At 40.9% G+C, this 20960-nt stretch overlaps 1 protein-coding gene across 1 annotated transcript; it reads left to right on the top strand.

Annotated features, from left to right (window-relative positions):
• The first annotated feature begins 1705 nt into the window (after positions 1 to 1705).
• n4bp1 (nedd4 binding protein 1) lies at positions 1706 to 20236 on the top strand. Its single transcript, XM_087797426.1, has 12 exons — positions 1706 to 2218; positions 4783 to 5010; positions 5111 to 5284; positions 5737 to 6419; positions 6835 to 7198; positions 9128 to 9457; positions 9535 to 9770; positions 12402 to 12532; positions 15140 to 15236; positions 15635 to 15742; positions 18150 to 18251; positions 18877 to 20236. Exons 1-12 carry the CDS (start codon positions 1907 to 1909, stop codon positions 19250 to 19252), a joined length of 3141 nt encoding a protein of 1046 aa, XP_087653552.1. The 5' UTR covers positions 1706 to 1906; the 3' UTR covers positions 19253 to 20236.
• The last annotated feature ends 724 nt before the right edge of the window (positions 20237 to 20960 follow it).

Here is a 20960-nt window from a genome sequence, read left to right on the forward strand (position 1 = left end):
TACTAAACTTAATATTGCTGCTAGTCTGACACTTTTTTTTAAAAATGGACAAATCTGCGGGACATGTTGGTGGATTATTATTTAAGTTATATTTCGTTCCAACTGTAACGGATTCTAAACACTGGCCCCGGGAGTAACGGTGGGCTGGTGTTAATCCGTACCCAACAACGGCACTTTAGGTCTTGCACCTAAAGTTATAAACCCACGACCCTGCGCGTAGAAACCTCCAGCAAATGAATACAGGCACAAACACAAGGACCAGAAAATATAAGTTATTGCTTAGCCAGACAGTGCAGCGAATGCCTTACAACTGACGTAGTCCCCAAATAATCATAATTGAAAAACAGTAATTATAACAGAAATAAAGGGAAACCAAAAACACATTAGTACTCAACAAAAACCACACATTGACTGGACAGAAATGACAATTATAAACACTACTTCAGTTGAAGACATTATCGCTACTCCGAAAAACTAAAACAAAGTGCTAAACCTAAACAAAAGAACCACAGGAAATAAACACATTAACACCATATACAAGTCTCAAAGTTGAACCAAACCAAACCTAAATAACTGTATAGCGAACAGAATAACTAACCCAAACTAAACACAAAGAGGCAATGCAGGGCATAGTATCTGCACATCCCTAAAACAAAAGAAAGAACCCAATTGTGAAGAGAAAACAATAACTAATTTAAGTCGCTGTGCTGGACTTTGAGTCAATGAATACCATACCAAACAGGACCACACACGTCCAAGAACGCTGACCGTCACGACACAGGAGAGACTGAGTGACGCATACCTTTATAGTCTCCACTCCATACGCAGGTGAGGCCAATTAGCCAATGAGAGGGCGTGCTGTAACCAAGAGAACGTAAACAAGCATCTCAATAACCAACTAAAAATAACCAGCCGGTTACATAGCATTAAAAATATATTCGAACCCAAATGCAGATAATACTAAATTATTTAATTATTAGTTTTGCTCATAATTTAACGTCACATTTATTATGTTATTATATTATACAATAAATTTTATCAAGACCTTCTTGTCATTTTACTAAACTTAATATTGCTGCTAGTCTGACACTTCTTTTTTTTTTAATTGACGAATCTGCGGGACATGTTGGTGGATTATTAAGTTATATTTCATTCTAACATTAAAAACATATTCGAACCCAAATGCAGATATTACTCATTTTTTTAATAATTAGTTTTGCTCATAATTTAACGTCACATATATTATGTTATAATATTCTACAATTATTTGACCAAGACCTTCTTGTCATCTTACTAAACTTAATCTTGCTGCTAGTCTGACACTTTAAAAAAAAAAATTGACGAATCTGCGGGACATGTTGGTGGATTATTATTTAAATGATATTTCGTTCTAACATTAAAAATATATTCGAACTCAAATGCAGATATTACTAAATTGTTTAATTATTAGTTTTGCTCATAATTTTACATATATTATGTTATTATATTATATTAATTTTATCAAGACCTTCCTGTCATCTCACTAAACTTAATATTTCTGCAAGTCTGACCCTTTTTTTTTTTTAATCCTCCACGCAAGTTCAACTTTAAGTGCGTTGTTGTGTCTTCGTGTCGCACGTCCTTCGTGTTGTTGTTGTTTGTCCACAGTTTGTTGTGACACCCGCAGATAAGCATCCACTGTCGTGCTTTGATGACGTCACCAAAGGGACTTTCCGGATACGTCACTCGGGGCTTCCGAGATCCTAGCTTTGCTGTGTTCATGTCGTTGGACGTTATAAACGTTCCGCAGCGCCGTGGCCAACACACCAGGAGGGGCGATGGCGACCCGACAGAACGACGCCGCGGGTTCGGATTATTAGGCTTTTCGTCGACGGCGAGCAGACGCTGAGAAGCGACGCGACGCGGGATGTCAACAACGCGGCCTCCGCTCGGGAGGAACAGAGTCCTCGGGCTCGCGTTAGCAGAGCGTCCGGGCGACGGGCGACCCTCGCCGGCCGCCGAGGACGCGCCGGACTCGCCCACCGTGGACGAGTTCGCGGTTCTGGAGGAGAAAGAAGACGAGCTGAAGTGCGCCCGACACAGGGTGGAGCACGTCTTCCACGTCGCGTTCACCATCATCGGGCTGCTGGACCACACGGGCGCCGCGCACGGGAGCAGGAGCGCGCGGCAGATCTGGCTGCAGCTCCGGGGCGCGAGAGAGGACGTGTCGAAGGCGAAGGTTGGTGTCTCACTCTTTTACAACCGTGACCCTTGAACCTTGAACTCAACCCGAAACCAAAAGCGTGTTTTCAATGTAGCGACTGATGTTATTGAACCTGCAACATGTTGTTGTTGTGATGCTTCTGGTCACATGACAGCTGAAGAATGATCTGGATGTTATAAGTAAGTCATTTGTATTTATAGAGCGCTTTTCCAGACCAGGGTCACAAAGCGCTTAAACAATCATACAATCAATAAAGTAATACTTCAAGATAAACACACAGGAGTTCCAGAAAACCGAGGAAAAGCCTGAACAAATAAAAACCTCTTCAGATGTTTCTTGAAGGAGTCAGTAGATCATCAAACACAGATGTTTCTTGAAGGAGTCAGTAGATCATCAAACACTGATGTTTCTTGAAGGAGTCAGTAGATCATCAAACACAGATGTTTCTTGAAGGAGTCAGTAGATCATCAAACACAGATGTTTCTTGAAGGAGTCAGTAGATCATCAAACACAGATGTTTCTTGAAGGAGTCAGTAGATCATCAAACACAGATGTTTCTTGAAGGAGTCAGTAGATCATCAAACACAGATGTTTCTTGAAGGAGTCAGTAGATCATCAAACACAGATGTTTCTTGAAGGAGTCAGTAGATCATCAAACACAGATGTTTCTTGAAGGAGTCAGTAGATCATCAAACACAGATGTTTCTTAAAGGAGTCAGTAGATCATCAAACACACAGATGTTTCTTGAAGGAGTCAGTAGATCATCAAACACAGATGTTTCTTGAAGGAGTCAGTAGATCATCAAACACAGATGTTTCTTGAAGGAGTCAGTAGATCATCAAACACAGATGTTTCTTGAAGGAGTCAGTAGATCATCAAACACAGATGTCAAGAAACATCTGTGTTTGATGATCTACTGACTCCTTCAAGAAACATCTCAAGACACTTTGATTTGAGCTTTTCCTTGATTCTCTGAGACTCTTGTGTTTGTCTCAGTGTTATCTTGATCTTTAAAGTATATATTTTATTGAGTATTGTTTTGATTGTTTAAGCGCTTTGTGAACCTGGTCTAGAAAAGTTCTACAAATATAAATTACTTGCATACTTATATGCTTATATGTTTAACTTAAGATGTGCTGGTTGACACACTCTGTATTTTATCTTTTAACTCCCCGTCATATCTATTTACATTTTTAGTTTATTTACCCATGTTAGTCTCATTGAGATTAAAATCTGTTTTGAAAAAGAAGACCTCACCAGCACAGCCCAATTACACATTAAAACAATTACAAGTTCAATATTAAATACAGTAGTAAAACATAAGAAGGAAAAAAAAAACAAGATTACTTACTAAAAACATTTACAACGGACAAACTCATGACAACAGCCTTTGTGACCCTGGTCTAGAAAAGCTCTCTATAAATATTACTTACTTACAACGGAAACATCTTAATAATAAGATATTAATACCTACAGGGTATATACAGTAATAATACCCTCCATAAAAACATAACTAAATAATGTATCATATGCATTCCTTGATGTGAAGTTCGACCTCTGGCTTTGAGTCAATCAACGTCTCGGTTTCCTGATATTATCCAATCGTTATTTATGCGGTTATTTATGAGAACCACACAGCGAGTTATGATACGAGTTCCTTCAGTCGTTTGTGAGTCATTCAAGGCGACCTTACAGAACACAAATGTGACAAGAGTGTCAATTACGGCGCCGCAGCTGATTCATCAGCTGATTCATCAGCTTTACTAGAACTCTGAAGATTCCCTAAACTGTCCGTCGCTGTAGAATTCAGAACATGTTGATGGGAAGTCGAGCAGAAGATTCTAACAGGTTTCACAATGTCTGGTTGTTTCCTGATATATTAAGATGAACCTGCTCGGTCGCAGAGTGTCGCAAGTTCAAAAACTTTAACTACTACTACAGCCTGGAATCATCAAGCACGTTAAACCATCCAATTCCTGCTGCCTGTCCCAATGCAGCACTTGACTTCCTGTTTACGAGTCAGGAAAATGGCTGCACAGGAAAACACCATTGTGATGAGCACGAAAACAAGAGTGTTTTGCAAAGAAGGAATGATTGTCTCGAAGATTTCCATTGAAAAAAAAAAACTTGTACTATTGTTTTGATTGTCAGTTCATCAGTCATTCACATGTTTCAAGTCGGGTTCGAAGGATGAATTGATAATTATTTATCTTTCAGAACCTATGTTTCAACCAGAGAATCTCCTAATTCAAGATTTCAACTCTGTTGCTTAAAGAAAAGTTTGCGTGTTAATATGTTAAAGTGCTGACCTTTGCAGACAGTAAACCCCTCTTAAGAGGTTTTTATTTGTTCAGGCTTTTCCTTGATTTTCTGGAACTCCTGTTGTGTTCTCAGTTTTATCTTGACCTTTAAAGTATATACTTTATTGAATATTGTTTTGATTGTTTAAGCGCTTTGTGACCCTGGTCTGGAAAATATCTATATAAATACAAATTACTTACTTACTTACTTACTTACAAGTGTAACTGACACAACAAACGAGGATCATCATCATCATCTTGTCCTTCTGGTCCCGCAGGAGTACTTGAGGGGTCTGTGTGACCCGGAGCTGCAGGAACAAGAACAGTACCCCGTGGACATGCACTGCATCTTCGCCGGTGCTCGAGGACTCTTCCTGGACCGACTCATCCGAGACACCAGCGCCGAAGTCCTGGTCCTGGAACCGGGGTGCCTGCGGTTGTTGGGTCGAGCCGAACCGGTGGTCATGGCCCAGAGCAGGGTCCAACAGTTTGTTGCACTTTTCCAGGCAAGACTCAATGTTTTCTCTCAGTCCTTCGTTACCGGTGCAACAGTTGTGAAGAAGATCCAGATCTAGTTCATGGGTAGTAATGTTAGGTGTTCCACAGGAGAAGCGAAGTCTTCCCGCGGAAAGAGAGACGGCGGTGAAACGAGCTTTCAAATCCTTCGTAGAGGAGAGAGATGACAAGTACACTATGGAGCTGCTCCTGCTGCCCAGTGGCCTGAAGGAAGAGCTCCTGGGTCTGGCTCACAGCCCTGCTAGTACCAGCACGTCTGCCTCGGTGAGTATAGAACAGAGGTTTTAGGTGATCTTTTCTTAGGGGCCCACATTGACCTGGAGACGGAAGAGTGAATGAAACCTTTATTTTAGGTGGAGATATGATCACTTTATCATTAGAAGTCAAGTCATGCTAGTAATATAGAAATCAGTATTAAATATTTGTGCAAAAAGTATCAGCAAAATGTGACTGACACACACTTTTTTACCATTATGTGCGTATATACTGTATATATATACAGTGAAGAAAATATATATATATATAAATATATAAATAATTGCTGTATTGCTGTGTCTAATTGGGAACAAAAAAAATCCCCGAAAGGAGACCTCCTGAGGGATCAATAAAGTTCTACCTAACCTAATATTTTATTTTAAAAAGAAGGTCATATGGCATATATTTATTCTAAAACCTTTATTTAACATCTTTTTCTAATTGAATTTTTTTTTTTTCAGCACCAGCACAAAACTCTCCAGATGAATCCCACCGTGGCAGAGAGCGACCCGGACCGGTCTCAGAGCAGCACTCCCGTCACCGACCTCTCCAACCGGATCCTGGGCACCAGCTTCGAGGACAAGGTCACAGTAGCAACTGAAAACAGGAACGGGAAGTCGTCGGCAGTGGCGGCGGCGGCGGGCGGAGGCATCGGATTGGGTCCCGAGGCCGTCCTGCTGAACGGCGCCCGTCCCTCACACAAGCGGCGCTCGTCGGAAAGCGAGACTCGAGACACGAAAAGACAATACTCTCTAGAAAAGAGAGACGAGTCGCTGGATGGGGTTCGGGACAGAGATCGGATGACGGACAGAGAGAGGCTGACGGAGAGAGAGAGGCTGACGGAGAGAGAGAGGCTGACGGACAGAGAGAGGGTGACGGACAGAGAGAGGGTGACGGACAGAGAGAGGCTGACGGAGAGAGAGAGGCTGACGGACAGAGAGAGGGTGACGGACAGAGAGAGGGTGACGGACAGAGACGCTCGCAGCAGCTGTAGATCCAAAATCCCGCCCTCTTCGATCCCGCTCACCCACGACAGTTCCAACATGATCGACAAAAAAATGCTTGAATCCAGTGAAAACGGGTCCGAAGAAGGAGAAGCGGTCAGTCCGGAGACCAACCTCCGCTGTTTGGTCAATTTTTTCAGGTAAAAATGTACATATTATACTTTGCAAAATCAAGTGCAATTTTAAGGGCTAAATGTTTTTTGTCTAATATGAATTTGGATTGAAATATTCCTATTCATTTTCCACTCAAAATAATGATTGGTTATTGGTTCTGGTGTCCAGGTGAAAACAATGATTACTAAGTGTAATAATGACAATAATCTACATATGCGTAATGATGATCATAACTGACCCCTAACCCATTGTTTACCATTCTGTCGCTGCGTTTATCATGAATTCTAACCTCAAACTTGTGTAGAAAATTCAAACACTAGCTTCTCGAAGGGTTAATGATGTTCGACTCAAGGAAGCGTTAAAAATCAAATCAAACACATTTTACGCTCCTCAATAACGTCAAACTGCAAATCAAACCGTGTCTCCTTCCATCTCTCTCAGGACCATGGGGTACGAACAGGACCTGGTGGAGCGCGTGGTCAAGGAGACCGGTCAGACCGAGGACACTTTTCTAATCCTGGAGAGGATCGTCGCCGAAACGAAGCCCTGTGAACACGGCTCGAAGAAACGAGATAAAGAACCCAGACTGAACTCTGTGAGCTCATCAGATATTCCCACGTCTTCCTCCGCCTCCTCTTCTTCCTCGTCCACATCTCTGACCGTCCCTCGAGAAAAGGATCCGAGCCGATCGTCGACGGACTCGAACAAAACCAAAAAGGATTCTAAACCAAACCCGGGCAAAAGCAGCAGTAATGGCCTGGGCCACCGGAGGCAGTGTAGCGGCAGTGCGACCAGCACACAACAGGTGAGGCGCGTTGTTTTTGTCGATGGTCACATGGTAACACTCGTCCACTGTAGGTAGTTTGTCCATTAAAACAACACCCTTGACTTTCTAGAAGTCGTAAATAGTGAAATGTAAAATTGTGACGTGGAAGATATTTAATTCATAAAAATATTTATTATGAGAAGTTCTTATTAATATCTTTGGTAAAGTGATGGAAGTGAACAAATCGGAAACTAAAAACTGCAGTTTTTGCGTGAAATGATAAAGTTGTGGAAACTCGTTTCCCACCAAAGACGGTGTTTTTCGAAGACACAACTGTGACGAATCCAGAGGGAGTCGCTCAGTTCCACTGAATGTTAAACAAGAAAACCTTGAGATGCCGAGGCAGCGACCGGGTTATATAAGCTGGTGTCACGTCCTGACAGAGCTTTAGCTTCAGGTCCTCGTGTCGGGCTCATGGAGAGGGCAATGAAAAGGAAACGTGGCAATGGAAGGGGACGAGAAGGAGGTGAAGAAGGTAGAAAGAAGCTTAAGGAAGAAGAAGGAATAAACATCTATGATGACGAAGTAAGTGAGGAGGGTTTGATGCTGAAGAACGGGACTGAGAACGAACTAAGGGAGGATGAGAATGCGTTAATGATAGGGTTGTAAGAAAATATTGATATATTGCCATATTTTTATTCCTGATACTCGATAATCAATATTGAATAGCACTGTATCGATATTAAAAAACTTGATTTGCTGACTTCACGTGTGCGGAGAAATCACGCTACGAGATTCAACCAACTTTATTTAAGATCTAAAGAAACATCACAACAAAGAATCGGAGAAACAAGAAAGACGAAACAAAACAAAGAAGTTAACTTTGCTGTTCTGTAGAGACGAGAGAAACTTGAGTCGAAGCATGAAAATCAACAAACGTTCTTAATGTTGACGTCATCATTGGAATCTGACTCGATATAGAATGTGTTCAGTACTGGTTGAATAAAGGCTGACAGGTTGTGTGTGACGTCAGCGTACACTCTGCTAAATTAAATTCCACAAACTTCAAGTTGCTCGATGACGACATTTAAATATAATTACATGCAATTACATTGTTGCTTCAGCAGGTTTGAGACTATTAATGTACTTCCTGGTGCCTTATTTATGCAAGTTCAGGTGTTTTGTTAATATTTGAGAAACACTTTGCTACAAGTACTTTTGCAATTTATCGCAATATATGGTGTCGTCACACATTTATCGTTATGCGTGTCGCCTGATTCTTACCAATATACCAATAGTAGTAGTTGAAGTGAAGCTTTAACTGTCATTTGATGGAGATAATTGTGGGCAAGATTGTTCAAACTTCATTCATTTTCTACTCGCCCTCATGTCGAAGGATTAGAATTATTTACCGTCGTCCGTTCCTTTTTAGAGTTATAGACAAAAATGTTTGTTCATTTTAATGTAGCGACTGGAGCTCCGTTGTCTTCGTCTTCATCTACAGACGCACTTAAAAATGAACTCGATACTTACTGCTCGTCTGTAACGTCCATCTTGTATCGGGTCCCAAACTCTCGGTCTTCTAGAAATGAATTCAATAAGTTTATATTTTTTACATTTATTTGTGGCAGAAACTCCGAGTGTTTCAGGCTAAACCGAGACTCTCGGTGGGATTTACACTCAAATTGTGAGGTTCCGCCTCGAAGAAGCTTAAAATAAAGACGAGCAGTTTGAATGTATTTGGATGTTTTTGTTTTGTGTCTTTTTGGACGAAGATAGTTTGAGCTCCGATCATGCATTTCTGCCTCCAAAAAGAACAGATTACTCTGAAAATAATCCCTAACTCGTCTTGAGGGCGAGTAGAAAATGAGCAAAGATTGAAAGGAAAAGGGGTTTATGAAAGGAGATGCAGAAAAAATGGTGTTTCCTACGTCTCCATGACGATAACTATGTTTCTTCACGCTCCAGGCCATCACCATCAAGAGGAGTTCGAGCGCTCAAGGCGGCGCAGGAAGTTACGACGTCATCACCATCGACGACGACGACGACGAAGACGACGTCATCCTCGTCGCCAACAAATCCAGCGAAGGCCGGACGCCTCAAGTGACGCACATGGACACGCAGTGTGCGTCCAAGACGGACTATTTGTCGAGGGGAGGCGCCTCCCAGAGAGACTACCTGTCCAGAGGGGGGACCCAGACTTTAGGGGGGTCGACGAAGGTGGAGAGTGTGATGCCGCTGCGCAGCACCCCACAGTGGCTGGCGGCCTCCACCTCCGCCTCCACCTCTGCTCTCACTGTAGGTCGTCTCTCAGTCCTTCTGAGACTTGATCCAAAAGCCTCGTTCTAACCAAAACCTCTCGTTTCCCACTCCAGTCGGCCCAGGTCGCCCCCCGGCCCTCGACCTCCTCCTACCAGACCATCGGACACGTGGGGCCGCACAGCAACAGTGGGCGCCCTCCTCCCGAGAAAGACCCGCACGTGGGTCAGGTGACCGGACTGGCTCGTTTTCAACAATCACTCAAGACGTCTTACACCCTGAAGCTGCCCAACGAGCCGGGGCGCCCCGACCTCCGACACGTGGTCATCGACGGCAGCAACGTGGCGATGGCGTGAGTTTATCCACGATGAATGGATGAATGGATGAATGGATGAATGGATGAATGGATGAATGGATGAATGGATGAATGGATGAAGTCTGACCTAAAAATGTACTTTCCTACTTTAATAATTGACTTCATGACGTCTGGGCGCACAGCAACAAGGTTGCTGGTTCGCTTCCAGGCCAACCTTTCTGTGTGTAGTTAGTATGTTCTCCCCGTGTTGTGTGGGTTTACTCCGGACACTCCGGTTTCCTCCCACAGTCCAAAAACATACAGAAGTTGATTAAGAACTTGGGGAAATTGTCCGTAGGTATGAGTGTGTGTGTGAATGGTTGTCTGTCCCTGCGACAGACTGGCATCCTGTCCAGGGTGTCCCCTGCCTCTCGCCCTATGATACTGGGATAGACTCCAGTCTATCCCATGAAGGGATAAAGCGGTAGAAAATGAATGAATGACTGAATGAATGAATAACTAATTGACGTGACGATCAAAAGAGTCAAATGCTCAGCTGAGGTTTAACGAAATGGTTTTCTGCGTCTACCGTCAAAGTGATCACAGAGTTGGTGGATCGTGTTGTTGGTCGAACACTGTCATTGAATGTATTCTTAGTCTTACCCCAATGTAGGAGAAATATATATTTTTATTTGATTAAACATTGGTTTAGTGGTTAGAAGTCATGGCTGTTCACTGTCTTGGCTCCAAAATAGTGGATGGATTTCTCACTCTTTTGTTCCACCTAGTTAATGGTTATTTAAAAGTTATTTTACAGGTAGTACAGGAAGTTGCCAGTATGTAACTAATGACACGTGTGTGTATTTAGGAGATACCTTTGTTCCGCAACAAAAAGACACACGTACGCGATATATATTTTTTTATCTTGTGTTAAAGTGTGACGCAGGGCCTTGTTTTATTTCGAAGCATCATTTCAGTTTTGGTTTAATGTTCCCGATTAAAAAAAAAAAAGTCTCTAAAGTTTAAAAAATGGAGACATTTCAACATTATCTTTTATTTTAAAAGTTAATTTCAGACTCTCAGCAGTCGCCCCTCTCTATATGAACATGCCTCACAAAGCTCCTCTTTCTCAACATCTCACACACACGATGTAGCCTCAGAATAGAATCACTTTTATTTTAAAAAAGGGGAAAAAATGGCTAAAAAGATTTTAGTTTTTCATTCCTTCAGAACTATTTCAGGCACCAATGAAACACTGGCATGTTTTGAAAAGTACAGTTTAGACCCAGATATCAGAGAAAAATGTCCATCCCTTTAAAAAGATATATATTTAATTCCTCATTTTTTAATGACATTACACCATCTTGAGGTTCAACTTAGGATACTTCCGTAGACCTTACATGAAACTGATGGTTGCAGGCACTAAGGGTGGCGTCGATCCCCGAACTTTGAGCAGTTTGCTTCATGATGCTGAGAAAATGTCTGTCAACACAGTTGTGTGAGTGACATCAGTCAAACCCACGCTGTGCCGGATCACTGAAGCAGAGAAGCCGTGCACGAGACCCCTTTACTGTAGGCGAGTGTCTCACTCGAAGTTTCGATCATGTTTTCCAGTATCTTCCTGTTGTATCATCTGGACCTTCTTCTGAGTTCATTCATTCATAACTTACTGTTGACTCTTAACAGTGTGTTTGGTCATTTTTCAACACTTTCAAGTTCACTAATGTGTCGTTTAAAGCTCTTCACACATGACTTTTCTTTCATTTGTTATGTCAATCATTTTGTTGGCCGGTAAGACTCAAGTCATTGTTAAAAGTGAATAGTGTTTCTGCTCCGGTAGTTTTGCTCATCAGGAAGTGCCGTCTCTTGATTGATCACTTCGAACCGAACTTCCCGTCAGAAGAGTAGTTTGAGGAAACTGTTGGGTGTGTCCGTTCAGAATGGTAATCACTATTTGTAATAGAAAACTGGAAATGATAAATGTGGTCTTTAAGGTCCTCGTGTCATGAGTTTGTCGAAGCTGGTATCAAACTAAATATAGTTGTTGGAAATTCACACTTGACTGTGTGACCGTAGACGACTTTCTTTTGTGCGTCTCTGACCAGAAATGACGACTGTTTGTTTTTTTTAATCATTGAGCTCTGAGGCAGTTTTGGAAAAGCTTGCGTTTCACAAGTTTCCTCCCACAACACACAAGTCGTATCTCTTGCTTCACTTTCACAATAACACAGATATTTCAACGTAAACGTCTGATCCGAGCAACACAAGCTCCGCTCGTCGTGATTTAATCGGGTCGAGGAGGAGCGACTGCAGTGTCAATAACAATGTGGCTGGCAAATGAAAACACTGGGGTTTTATTACGTATAGAAGGAAATTGATGCGCACGTTCTAACCCTAAAACCAACGATGAACTTTGGGTTGTTTCTATCAATGGTTTGGGTTTGTGGCTTTTATCAGCGGCAGCTTCCTGCTCTGCTGCTCTCACGGAGTTTCACAACCAACCACCTGTTTTGTTTTGGGGGAGTTTTGGTTTGTAAGTGTACCTGTGATTACGTGCGTGTGCGTCACGTGACTGGCAACTAGATGTACAAACATAGAGTAAACAATGTGTTCTTGAACTTTCCAAATGTGCTTTTTTTTTTTTTTTACATCCGTTTGTTTAACACTAATGTTGCTTTTACTTTTCAGTCACGGGCTGCACCGCTTCTTCTCCTGTCGAGGCATCGCTCTGGCAGTGGAGATGTTCTGGAGGCGAGGCCATCGAGAAATCACAGTGTTTGTCCCACAGTGGCGGCAGAAGAGGGACAGATTCACAACAGGTATCAGAGCCACTCGTGACTATTTGTTCAGCTGCGTCCAACAAGTCGAGCAGGGAAGGATTTCTCTGTTACCCCGGGGCAAAAAAACATTTTTCAGATAGTTTCAGATACTTTAAAATGGAAGAGCGAGGTCTGATATGACAGATATAGTTGTATTTGATCAACAACAAAAGCTCACCTAGATATTCTAACCCTGGTTGAACTGAACCAGTTCTCACCAGGTCTGCTGTATACACTGTAGCAGGTATTTTTCCAGATCTTCTCAAGAGACTGCGATGTTTTGGTTCCGTCTCTCGGCAACACAGACTTTCAACTCCCTCGACAGAGTCTCTGTTGGATTGAGGTCCGTGGAGCGTCTGTGTTTGTTATCGTTGTCCCGCTGCCACGTTCATCCTGGTGTTTCCCGAAAGTGTCACGATACATAAACCACTTCCTTGTTTCCTCAGTACAGGTCGGCCGTTGTGTTTCCAAACCGCATCTTGATCATCCGTATCAAATTTGGTTATTGTTGATGATAAGGTTCCAGGGTTGAGTCAGTACTTGAGTGACTTATGTCAGTCTGTCAAACTGAGAAACCTGGTGTTTGATAAATGTCTCGAGTTCAACACTGAACTAAACTGATACAAACTGTTTCAAGTGAGAAAAATCTATAACTTAAATGATGTCACAACATGATCTGGATCTTATAATCCATGTGTTTGTGTCGTTTACACTATTGTAACAGTTTATTTAGTGTCTAAACCAGAAGGATGTGTCTCACCTGCAGTTCATACTAAACTCTGCAGCCAGAATTCTGAGCTGCTCTAGTAGAAGAACTCACATTTCTCCTTCAAACTCTTCACTGGCTGCTCTAGTAGAAGAACTCACATTTCTCCTTCAAACTCTTCACTGGCTGACAGTTTCTTTCAGGATCATTTTAGTTGTTTAAGTTCTTTGTGACCCTGCTCTGGAAAAGCTCTACAAATATAAATGACTTATTTACTTATATGTTTAACTTAAGATGTGCTGGTTCACACGCTCTTTATTTTATCTTTTAACTCCCCGTCATATCTATTTACATTTTTAGTTATGCTTTATTTACCCATGTTAGTCTCATTGAGATTAAAATCTGTTTTACAAAAGAAGACCTCGTAAGTAAAACACAATTAGACATTAAAACAATGACAAGTTCAATATTAAATACAGTAGTAAAACATAAGAAGAAAAAAACAACAAGATTACCGACTAAAAAAATTTCCAACGGACGTCAAACTCGTGACAACAGCCTAAAAGTTACTCCTGAAGCTTGATATTGAGTCCATATCTACTGAAGAAACATCTAAAGACGTTTTTATTTGTTCAGGCTTTTCCTTGATTTTCTGGAACTCCTGTTGTGTTATCAGTTTTATCTTGATCTTTAAAGTATATACTTTATTGAATATTGTTTTGATTGTTTAAGCACTTTGTGACCCTGGTCTGGAAAAGCGCTCTATAAATAAAAATTACTTACTTACTTACTATTCTAAAACTAGCTGGTCAATTATATACAAAATAAACATGTAATATTATAAACATTCAACTATTTAACAGCCAATCTGGGTGTTGCCCAGATAAATTGCACCACTATTACAAATATTTGCACAATCCCGCTCCAGAGAGTAAGACCACTGTGTATAATTCAAACCATGAAAAGATGTTGAAGTATCTTTGCCTTACATGGTTATATTGTTAGTTCTTCCTACTACAGACACCGTTAGGACTAGAGCTGAACGATGAATGGCATTTGTGATATAATCGTGATATTCAAAAATTCAATTATTATATCGCAGAGGTTGATTTTATTGAATGTTGATTTAATTGTCGAGTCGTCAGAATGAGTTGCGAGCGGCGCTGAGAGCAAGAGGAGAGAGAAGCTTGAACCTGTTGATCAGTGGCGTCTAGAGAAGCTAAAGAGCAGCAGAAGAAACAAACTACAGTGTTTTCAACTTTACATCCTGACATCGTTCATTGGAATCTGTGTGTCTGCAGACGTAAAAGACATAAAAGTTATGCAATCACACAATTCAAATTGTGTAAATGATATTATTGTGTACGACAGGAACTCAAACACAGGAGAAACAAAAATCTTCAGTAAGAAAAAGAATGACTGACTAGTGTTTTCACTTTTCTTTACTCTGAAGTTTGTATGATTTATTATTGACTCATAAATATGTTTACGTCACACTTTTAGTTTTTACACTAGTTTTTAGTGTTTGCAGTGAATATGTTTGTTTACAAGTGTCATTAGAGGAACTAAATAAACCTTTATTTTAAGATTTGCTTCATTTGACTTTATCTTAAAAAATACTTCATAACTTTATCTTGAGAATCAAAGAGAAAAACATTTGAATGTAAAGTTAATCATTTATTGTATTAGATTTTAAAAAATGCATAAAAAAGGACATTGAACAAATAATTGCTATCACAATATTTCGGAAAATAATCGCAATTATATTTGTTTCAATAACGGTTGAGCTATAATTATGACCTCAAATCAAGGTCAGGTCGTCTCAGTTTAGGAAGATTGTCTGTTGTGTAACTGTAACATCTTTATACACAACATCAACAAGTTTCTTCTGTTTCCCACAGAACAACATTTCCTCAACCAGCTGGAGGACCTGCGCCTCCTGTCCTTCACACCTTCTCGAGAAGTCTGTGGACAGAGGATCGCGTCGCATGACGACAGGTGCGATTCGTGGACTTTCATTTGAATGAACCCGTTTGTTACGACTTCCTCTTCAGATGTTTACTCTGTTCTTCAACCACCGTCATGAGCGTGTTCTCTGCCGACCCACCAGCTGTTGTGATCCGATCCAAAGTTCCCTTCAACATCTGGAGTGTTTAGGCTCTTGAGAGGAAACGTTGAATAATGTATCAGTTCGATATCCTGAGACCTTCTCACAGGCTGATGCTTCTCTTCTGCTGAACATCACCATCTTCTCAACTCTTTCCTTGTGCGTCATGATCATTGATACGATCCGATGACTTTATTTCACTTGATTTACGGGAACCTCTGTGTTTTCCCTCCTTCTCCTGTAACTCCTGCCCTTTGGAAAACCCGTCTCTTACGTCTGTCGCCTCCAGGTTCCTGCTCCATCTCGCCGAAAAGACCGACGGCGTCATCGTGACCAACGACAACCTGAAAGACTTTGTCCACACCTCGGACACCTGGCTCAGGATCATCCAGGAAAGGTGAGTCGTGTGTAAATGGCTTCTGTGACCCACTTATGAAACGTCACCAGACGCATTTCCTCATGTTCTCAATGAATGATCCTCTGTTTGTTTAGTCAAATATATTTCCTCAATGATGCATCAGAAACTATCTTGAATTGATGTGTAACGACGCCTCCTAGTGGACACTGCTGTTATTGTGATCCTGCAACTGTAGAATCTGTCATGTCAGACAACACGGTTATTTTATTTCACTCCTTTTATGATTGTTATAAACTATGAGAATACATTGACATTAGGGCTGCACGATATATCAATATCGAGATATTGGCACCTGGGATATGCATCGAAAACATGTGATTTTTTATTGTATAAAACAAGCATTTCTTAAATGTGCGCTTCGACCAATCAGTGTCACGTTCTGTAAAGTTGTCAATTTGTACTTCTATGTCTCGTTGTTGTTTACGTCTCCGTCTGTCTGTGAACTGTGCGGCGCAGCTTGTTAGGCTCGGTTGCTATGACGACGCATCTTGGCTCAGTATATTCACGGAAGTAATACTAACTTATGATCTAGTCAAACACTAGTGATCCAGTGAAGTAATACTAACTTGTGATCTAGTCAAACACTAGTGATCCAGTGAAGTAATACTAACTTGTGATCTAGTCAAACACTAGTGATCCAGTGAAGTAATACTAACTTATGATCTAGTCAAACACTAGTGATCCAGTGAAGTAATACTAACTTATGATCTAGTCAAACACTAGTGATCCAGTGAAGTAATACTAACTTATGATCTAGTCAAACACTAGTGATCCAGTGAAGTAATACTAACTTATGATCTAGTCAAACACTAGTGATCCAGTGAAGTAATACTAACTTGTGATCTAGTCAAACACTAGTGATCCAGTGAAGTAATACTAACTTATGATCTAGTCAAACACTAGTGATCCAGTGAAGTAATACTAACTTATGATCTAGTCAAACACTAGTGATCCAGTGAAGTAATACTAGCTTATGATCTAGTCAAACACTAGTGATCCAGTGAAGTAATACTAGCTTATGATCTAGTCAAACACTAGTGATCCAGTGAAGTAATACTAACTTATGATCTAGTCAAACACTAGTGATCCAGTGAAGTAATACTAACTTATGATCTAGTCAAACACTAGTGATCCAGTGAAGTAATACTAACTTATGATCTAGTCAAACACTAGTGATCCAGTGAAGTAATACTAACTTATGATCTAGTCAAACACTAGTGATCCAGTGAAGTAATACTAACTTATGATCTAGTCAAACACTAGTGATCCAGTGAAGTAATACTAACTTATGATCTAGTCAAACACTAGTGATCCAGTGAAGTAATACTAACTTATGATCTAGTCAAACACTAGTGATCCAGTGAAGTAATACTAACTTATGATCTAGTCAAACACTAGTGATCCAGTCACTCGTCTCTTTCAACCTCCTTTGTTAAAACAACATATTGTAAGAACTTTTCATCTCGTCTCAGTTGTTTTCTTATAAGATCATGAACTTCCAAACAAACCTGTCCGTCTTCACCGTATGCTAACGAGCTAAGTTGTTAGCATCATTTATAAAGTGTTATGTGTGCGTCTTCACCGTATGCTAACGAGCTAAGTTGTTAGCGTCATTTATAAAGTGTTATGTGTGCGTCTTCACCGTATGCTAACGAGCTAAGTTGTTAGCATCATTTATAAAGTGTTATGTGTGCGTCTTCACCGTATGCTAACGAGCTAAGTTGTTAGCGTCATTTATAAAGTGTTATGTGTGCGTCTTCACCGTATGCTAACGAGCTAAGTTGTTAGCGTCATTTATAAAGTGTTATGTGTGCGTCTTCACCGTATGCTAACGAGCTAAGTTGTTGGCGTCATTTATAAAGTGTTATGTGTGCGTCTTCACCGTATGCTAACGAGCTAAGTTGTTAGCGTCATTTATAAAGTGTTATGTGTGCGTGTACAAGGATTTATTATTGATTTGGTGATATCACGACGCGCCGGCGGCTCCTCTCTGATGTCGCTCAGTTTTGGCAGGAAACCGATGCAAGTCCCGCGAGACTGAGCGTTAGAAGAGATATTTTTCTACCATCATGTCGACACCAAAGCGCAGAAATAAATGAAAGGGAAATATCTCATCGTTTTCCTTCTATAAACCCCGGACCTACACTACAGTTTATCTCCCTGCACATGGATACATTTTTAGGTGACAGAAAAAAATATCGCATTAATATCGATATCGCACTTCAAGACACCAATATCAAATATTGTACATATTTCCAGTATCGTGCAGCCCTACTTGACATTAATGTACTTGAGGTGTTGCTCGGTTTGTTTGTTCACTTTGAAGATACGTTGCCATGTCTTATAATTTGACAATTAACATGCATGACCTCTTGACCTTTCACAGGCTACTGCAGTTTACGTTCGTGGCAGACCTGTTCATGATTCCTGACGATCCTCTGGGGAAGAAAGGTCCTCATCTGGAGACTTTTCTGAGGAAAAGAAGCATGTACGTCAGCCCTGTTGTTGTGTTAAAATAAAGTTACCGTATTTTCCGGACTATAAGTCGCAGTTTTCTTCATAGTTTGTCCGGGGGTGAGATTATACTCTGGAGCGATTTATGTGTGAAATTATTACCACATTATTAGCGGTATATCATTTCACATGTTATTCTCACACTAAACCACCAGAGGGCGCTCTAGGCCTGTGTTGATCATTTCCACGTAGAAGAGGAAGCATCTTCTACCTCCGGAGTTAGTTAGTTGTTTAAAAGTGACACGAGGATGAAGAGTTATTTGGAGTTACACGGATGGTTTGGTAAACTAGTTAGTTATTGATGCTATAGTTCTCTGAATAACTCTTCATATGTTATGTTAACATACCAGGTTCTCACTTCATGTAACGTAACATTATTCTGTTGTTGCCTCTAGTTTTATTTTAACTTGTCTTTCAAGATCACATGTCTGTTCTTGGATTTTATCAAATCAATTTCCCCCAAAAATGCGACTTATACTCCAGTGCGACTTATATATGTTTGTTCCTTCTTTATTATGCATTTTATGTCTGGAGCGACTTGTGCTCCGGAGACACTTATAGTCCGGAAAATACGCTAATGACTCGTTTGTGTTCCTCAGGCCGCCTCCTCTGAACCCGCCTCCGCCCAGACCTCCAGACTTGCGGCCCACCTCGCAGCCGCTCTACGTCAAGGCCCTTTATTCTGCTCCTCGCACCCCGGCGTCCACGCCACCACAGCCCCCCGCACCCATGCTGCCTCACACCTCCGCACACTGGCCGTCCCACCCCGGACCCCCCGAGTGGCACCCGCCCCGCAGGTCGCCGTCCCCGTCGCCCTCGCCGCCCCCCCAGCGCTCGCCGCTGGAGACCACCGAGCTGAAGAGAAAACTCTACGACATCTTCCCGGACCAGAAGCAGCGCATCGACTGCATCCTCAAAGATAATCCCTACATGAGGGACCTGAACGCTCTCTCGGGGCTACTGCTGGGGTCTTGAAGCGACCCCCCGTCCCCCCCGTCCCCCCCGTCCCCCCCTCCTCACAGACACGACTCGCATCGCCATGTTTGAATCATCCTGCAAAGTGAAGTCAAAAGAAGCTGCTATTTGAAATGGTGTATTTCCAATTTTTATTTAAATTACTTTGAGCATCAGAACCAAAAAAACTAAATGTACACAAATCCAACACAATCTGCGACGCAACATTTTCATTGGGTTTCTACACACGCCTTGAGTTCAATTTAAACTTTGATTTTGTTGCTATAAATCAGAGTGAAATATTTAAATGCTGACAAATAAATGTAATGGGACTGCGAATATTTTGAAATGGCAGTACTTTATTTTCATACTTCACATATTTATTTAGTGTGAATATATGGCTACAGTGATGCTTTGCACAACATTCTACTCGTGCCAGAACCACTCCAAGTATACCCTGAAGACATTTGGTTGAAGATCGCAATTGGTTTTTCTTTTCTGTGGCGTTTACTGTTAAGATACTGTGTAAGATTACAGCATTATTTTTGGCTACTTTGGAAAATAAAATGTGTGAAAACATGTATTTATATATATATGTGATACATTTACATGTGTATATATATGTATGTATACATGTGTATATATGTATCGATGTGTACATTTATATGTGTATATGTATACATCGATACGTATATATATGTGTGTATTTAATCCTTTTCAGCATCACGAGCGGCGTGTGATTATTATCCTCTCGAGGTCAACGACCAGTTCCATCGTTTTTTACGCAGATATAATCAGGGTTGCTTGTCAAGAAGTTTAAAAAAGTGTCAGAGAGTTGTTTGGTCTGAACTCTTGGCCTTGTAAAGGTTACTGAAGGAGGTTTTGTTGTAAAAAAAACAAGAAACTTGTGTGTATATGGGTGACTCTTTTGTAAGTAGCACTGCGTTTTTTGGCTACATTGCACATACACATGGGTGTGAAGACTAAATAAATACATTGAAATTCTTCCCGCAGTTTATACACTTTTCGTCCGACTTTTTTTTGTTGTAGTACACCAGACGATTTGTACCAGCAGTGGGCAGTAGAGACCTGGGAGGCGGTGCTGGTGGAACCATAGACACACATATATATACAGGAGCCGCATCGACTGTAGAAAAGCGCCGCCATCTTGGTACAGTGTCATCAGAGGCAGCATTAACTACAGGGAAAGAGGTTCTTCTCTATAGGACGACACAACAGGTGGTCAGCTTGAAGGGGTTTTAGTTTAGTACGTTTTGTAAGGTTGTAAATAGTTATTGTTGAATCCTTGACATTAATCTTTGAACTAATGTTTATCTCTTCTGTAATAAATTGATTTTGCAAATCTATTCAAGTCCAGTTGTATCAGAAGTAACTTCTGTCAAATTAGTTTAATTTCTAAGAGGGTTTTATTTAAAAATCTATGACTGAGGTAATATCAACAATCAACTGTCATGTGAACGTTCATCTTATTACATTGATACTAATCCTAATTTTATTATGTTTTATCAATAGAATATTTAATTTAACTTATAATGTCTGTCTATCTGGTCTGGTTTGAAAATAAAACCCCCGTGAAAAAAGCTTAACAAATGTGCGATTTATGACTTTTATAATGTAAACACATCATTCATCTATAGACAAAATTCACTGTAGGAGCGAGTGACACTGTACCAAGATGGCCGCCCTGTATACACACCTCTAGTGGCAG

The sequence above is a fragment of the Callionymus lyra genome, chromosome 8 (assembly GCF_982586985.1).
Source record: "Callionymus lyra chromosome 8, fCalLyr1.hap1.1, whole genome shotgun sequence".
Taxonomy (NCBI): Eukaryota; Metazoa; Chordata; class Actinopteri; order Syngnathiformes; family Callionymidae; genus Callionymus; species Callionymus lyra.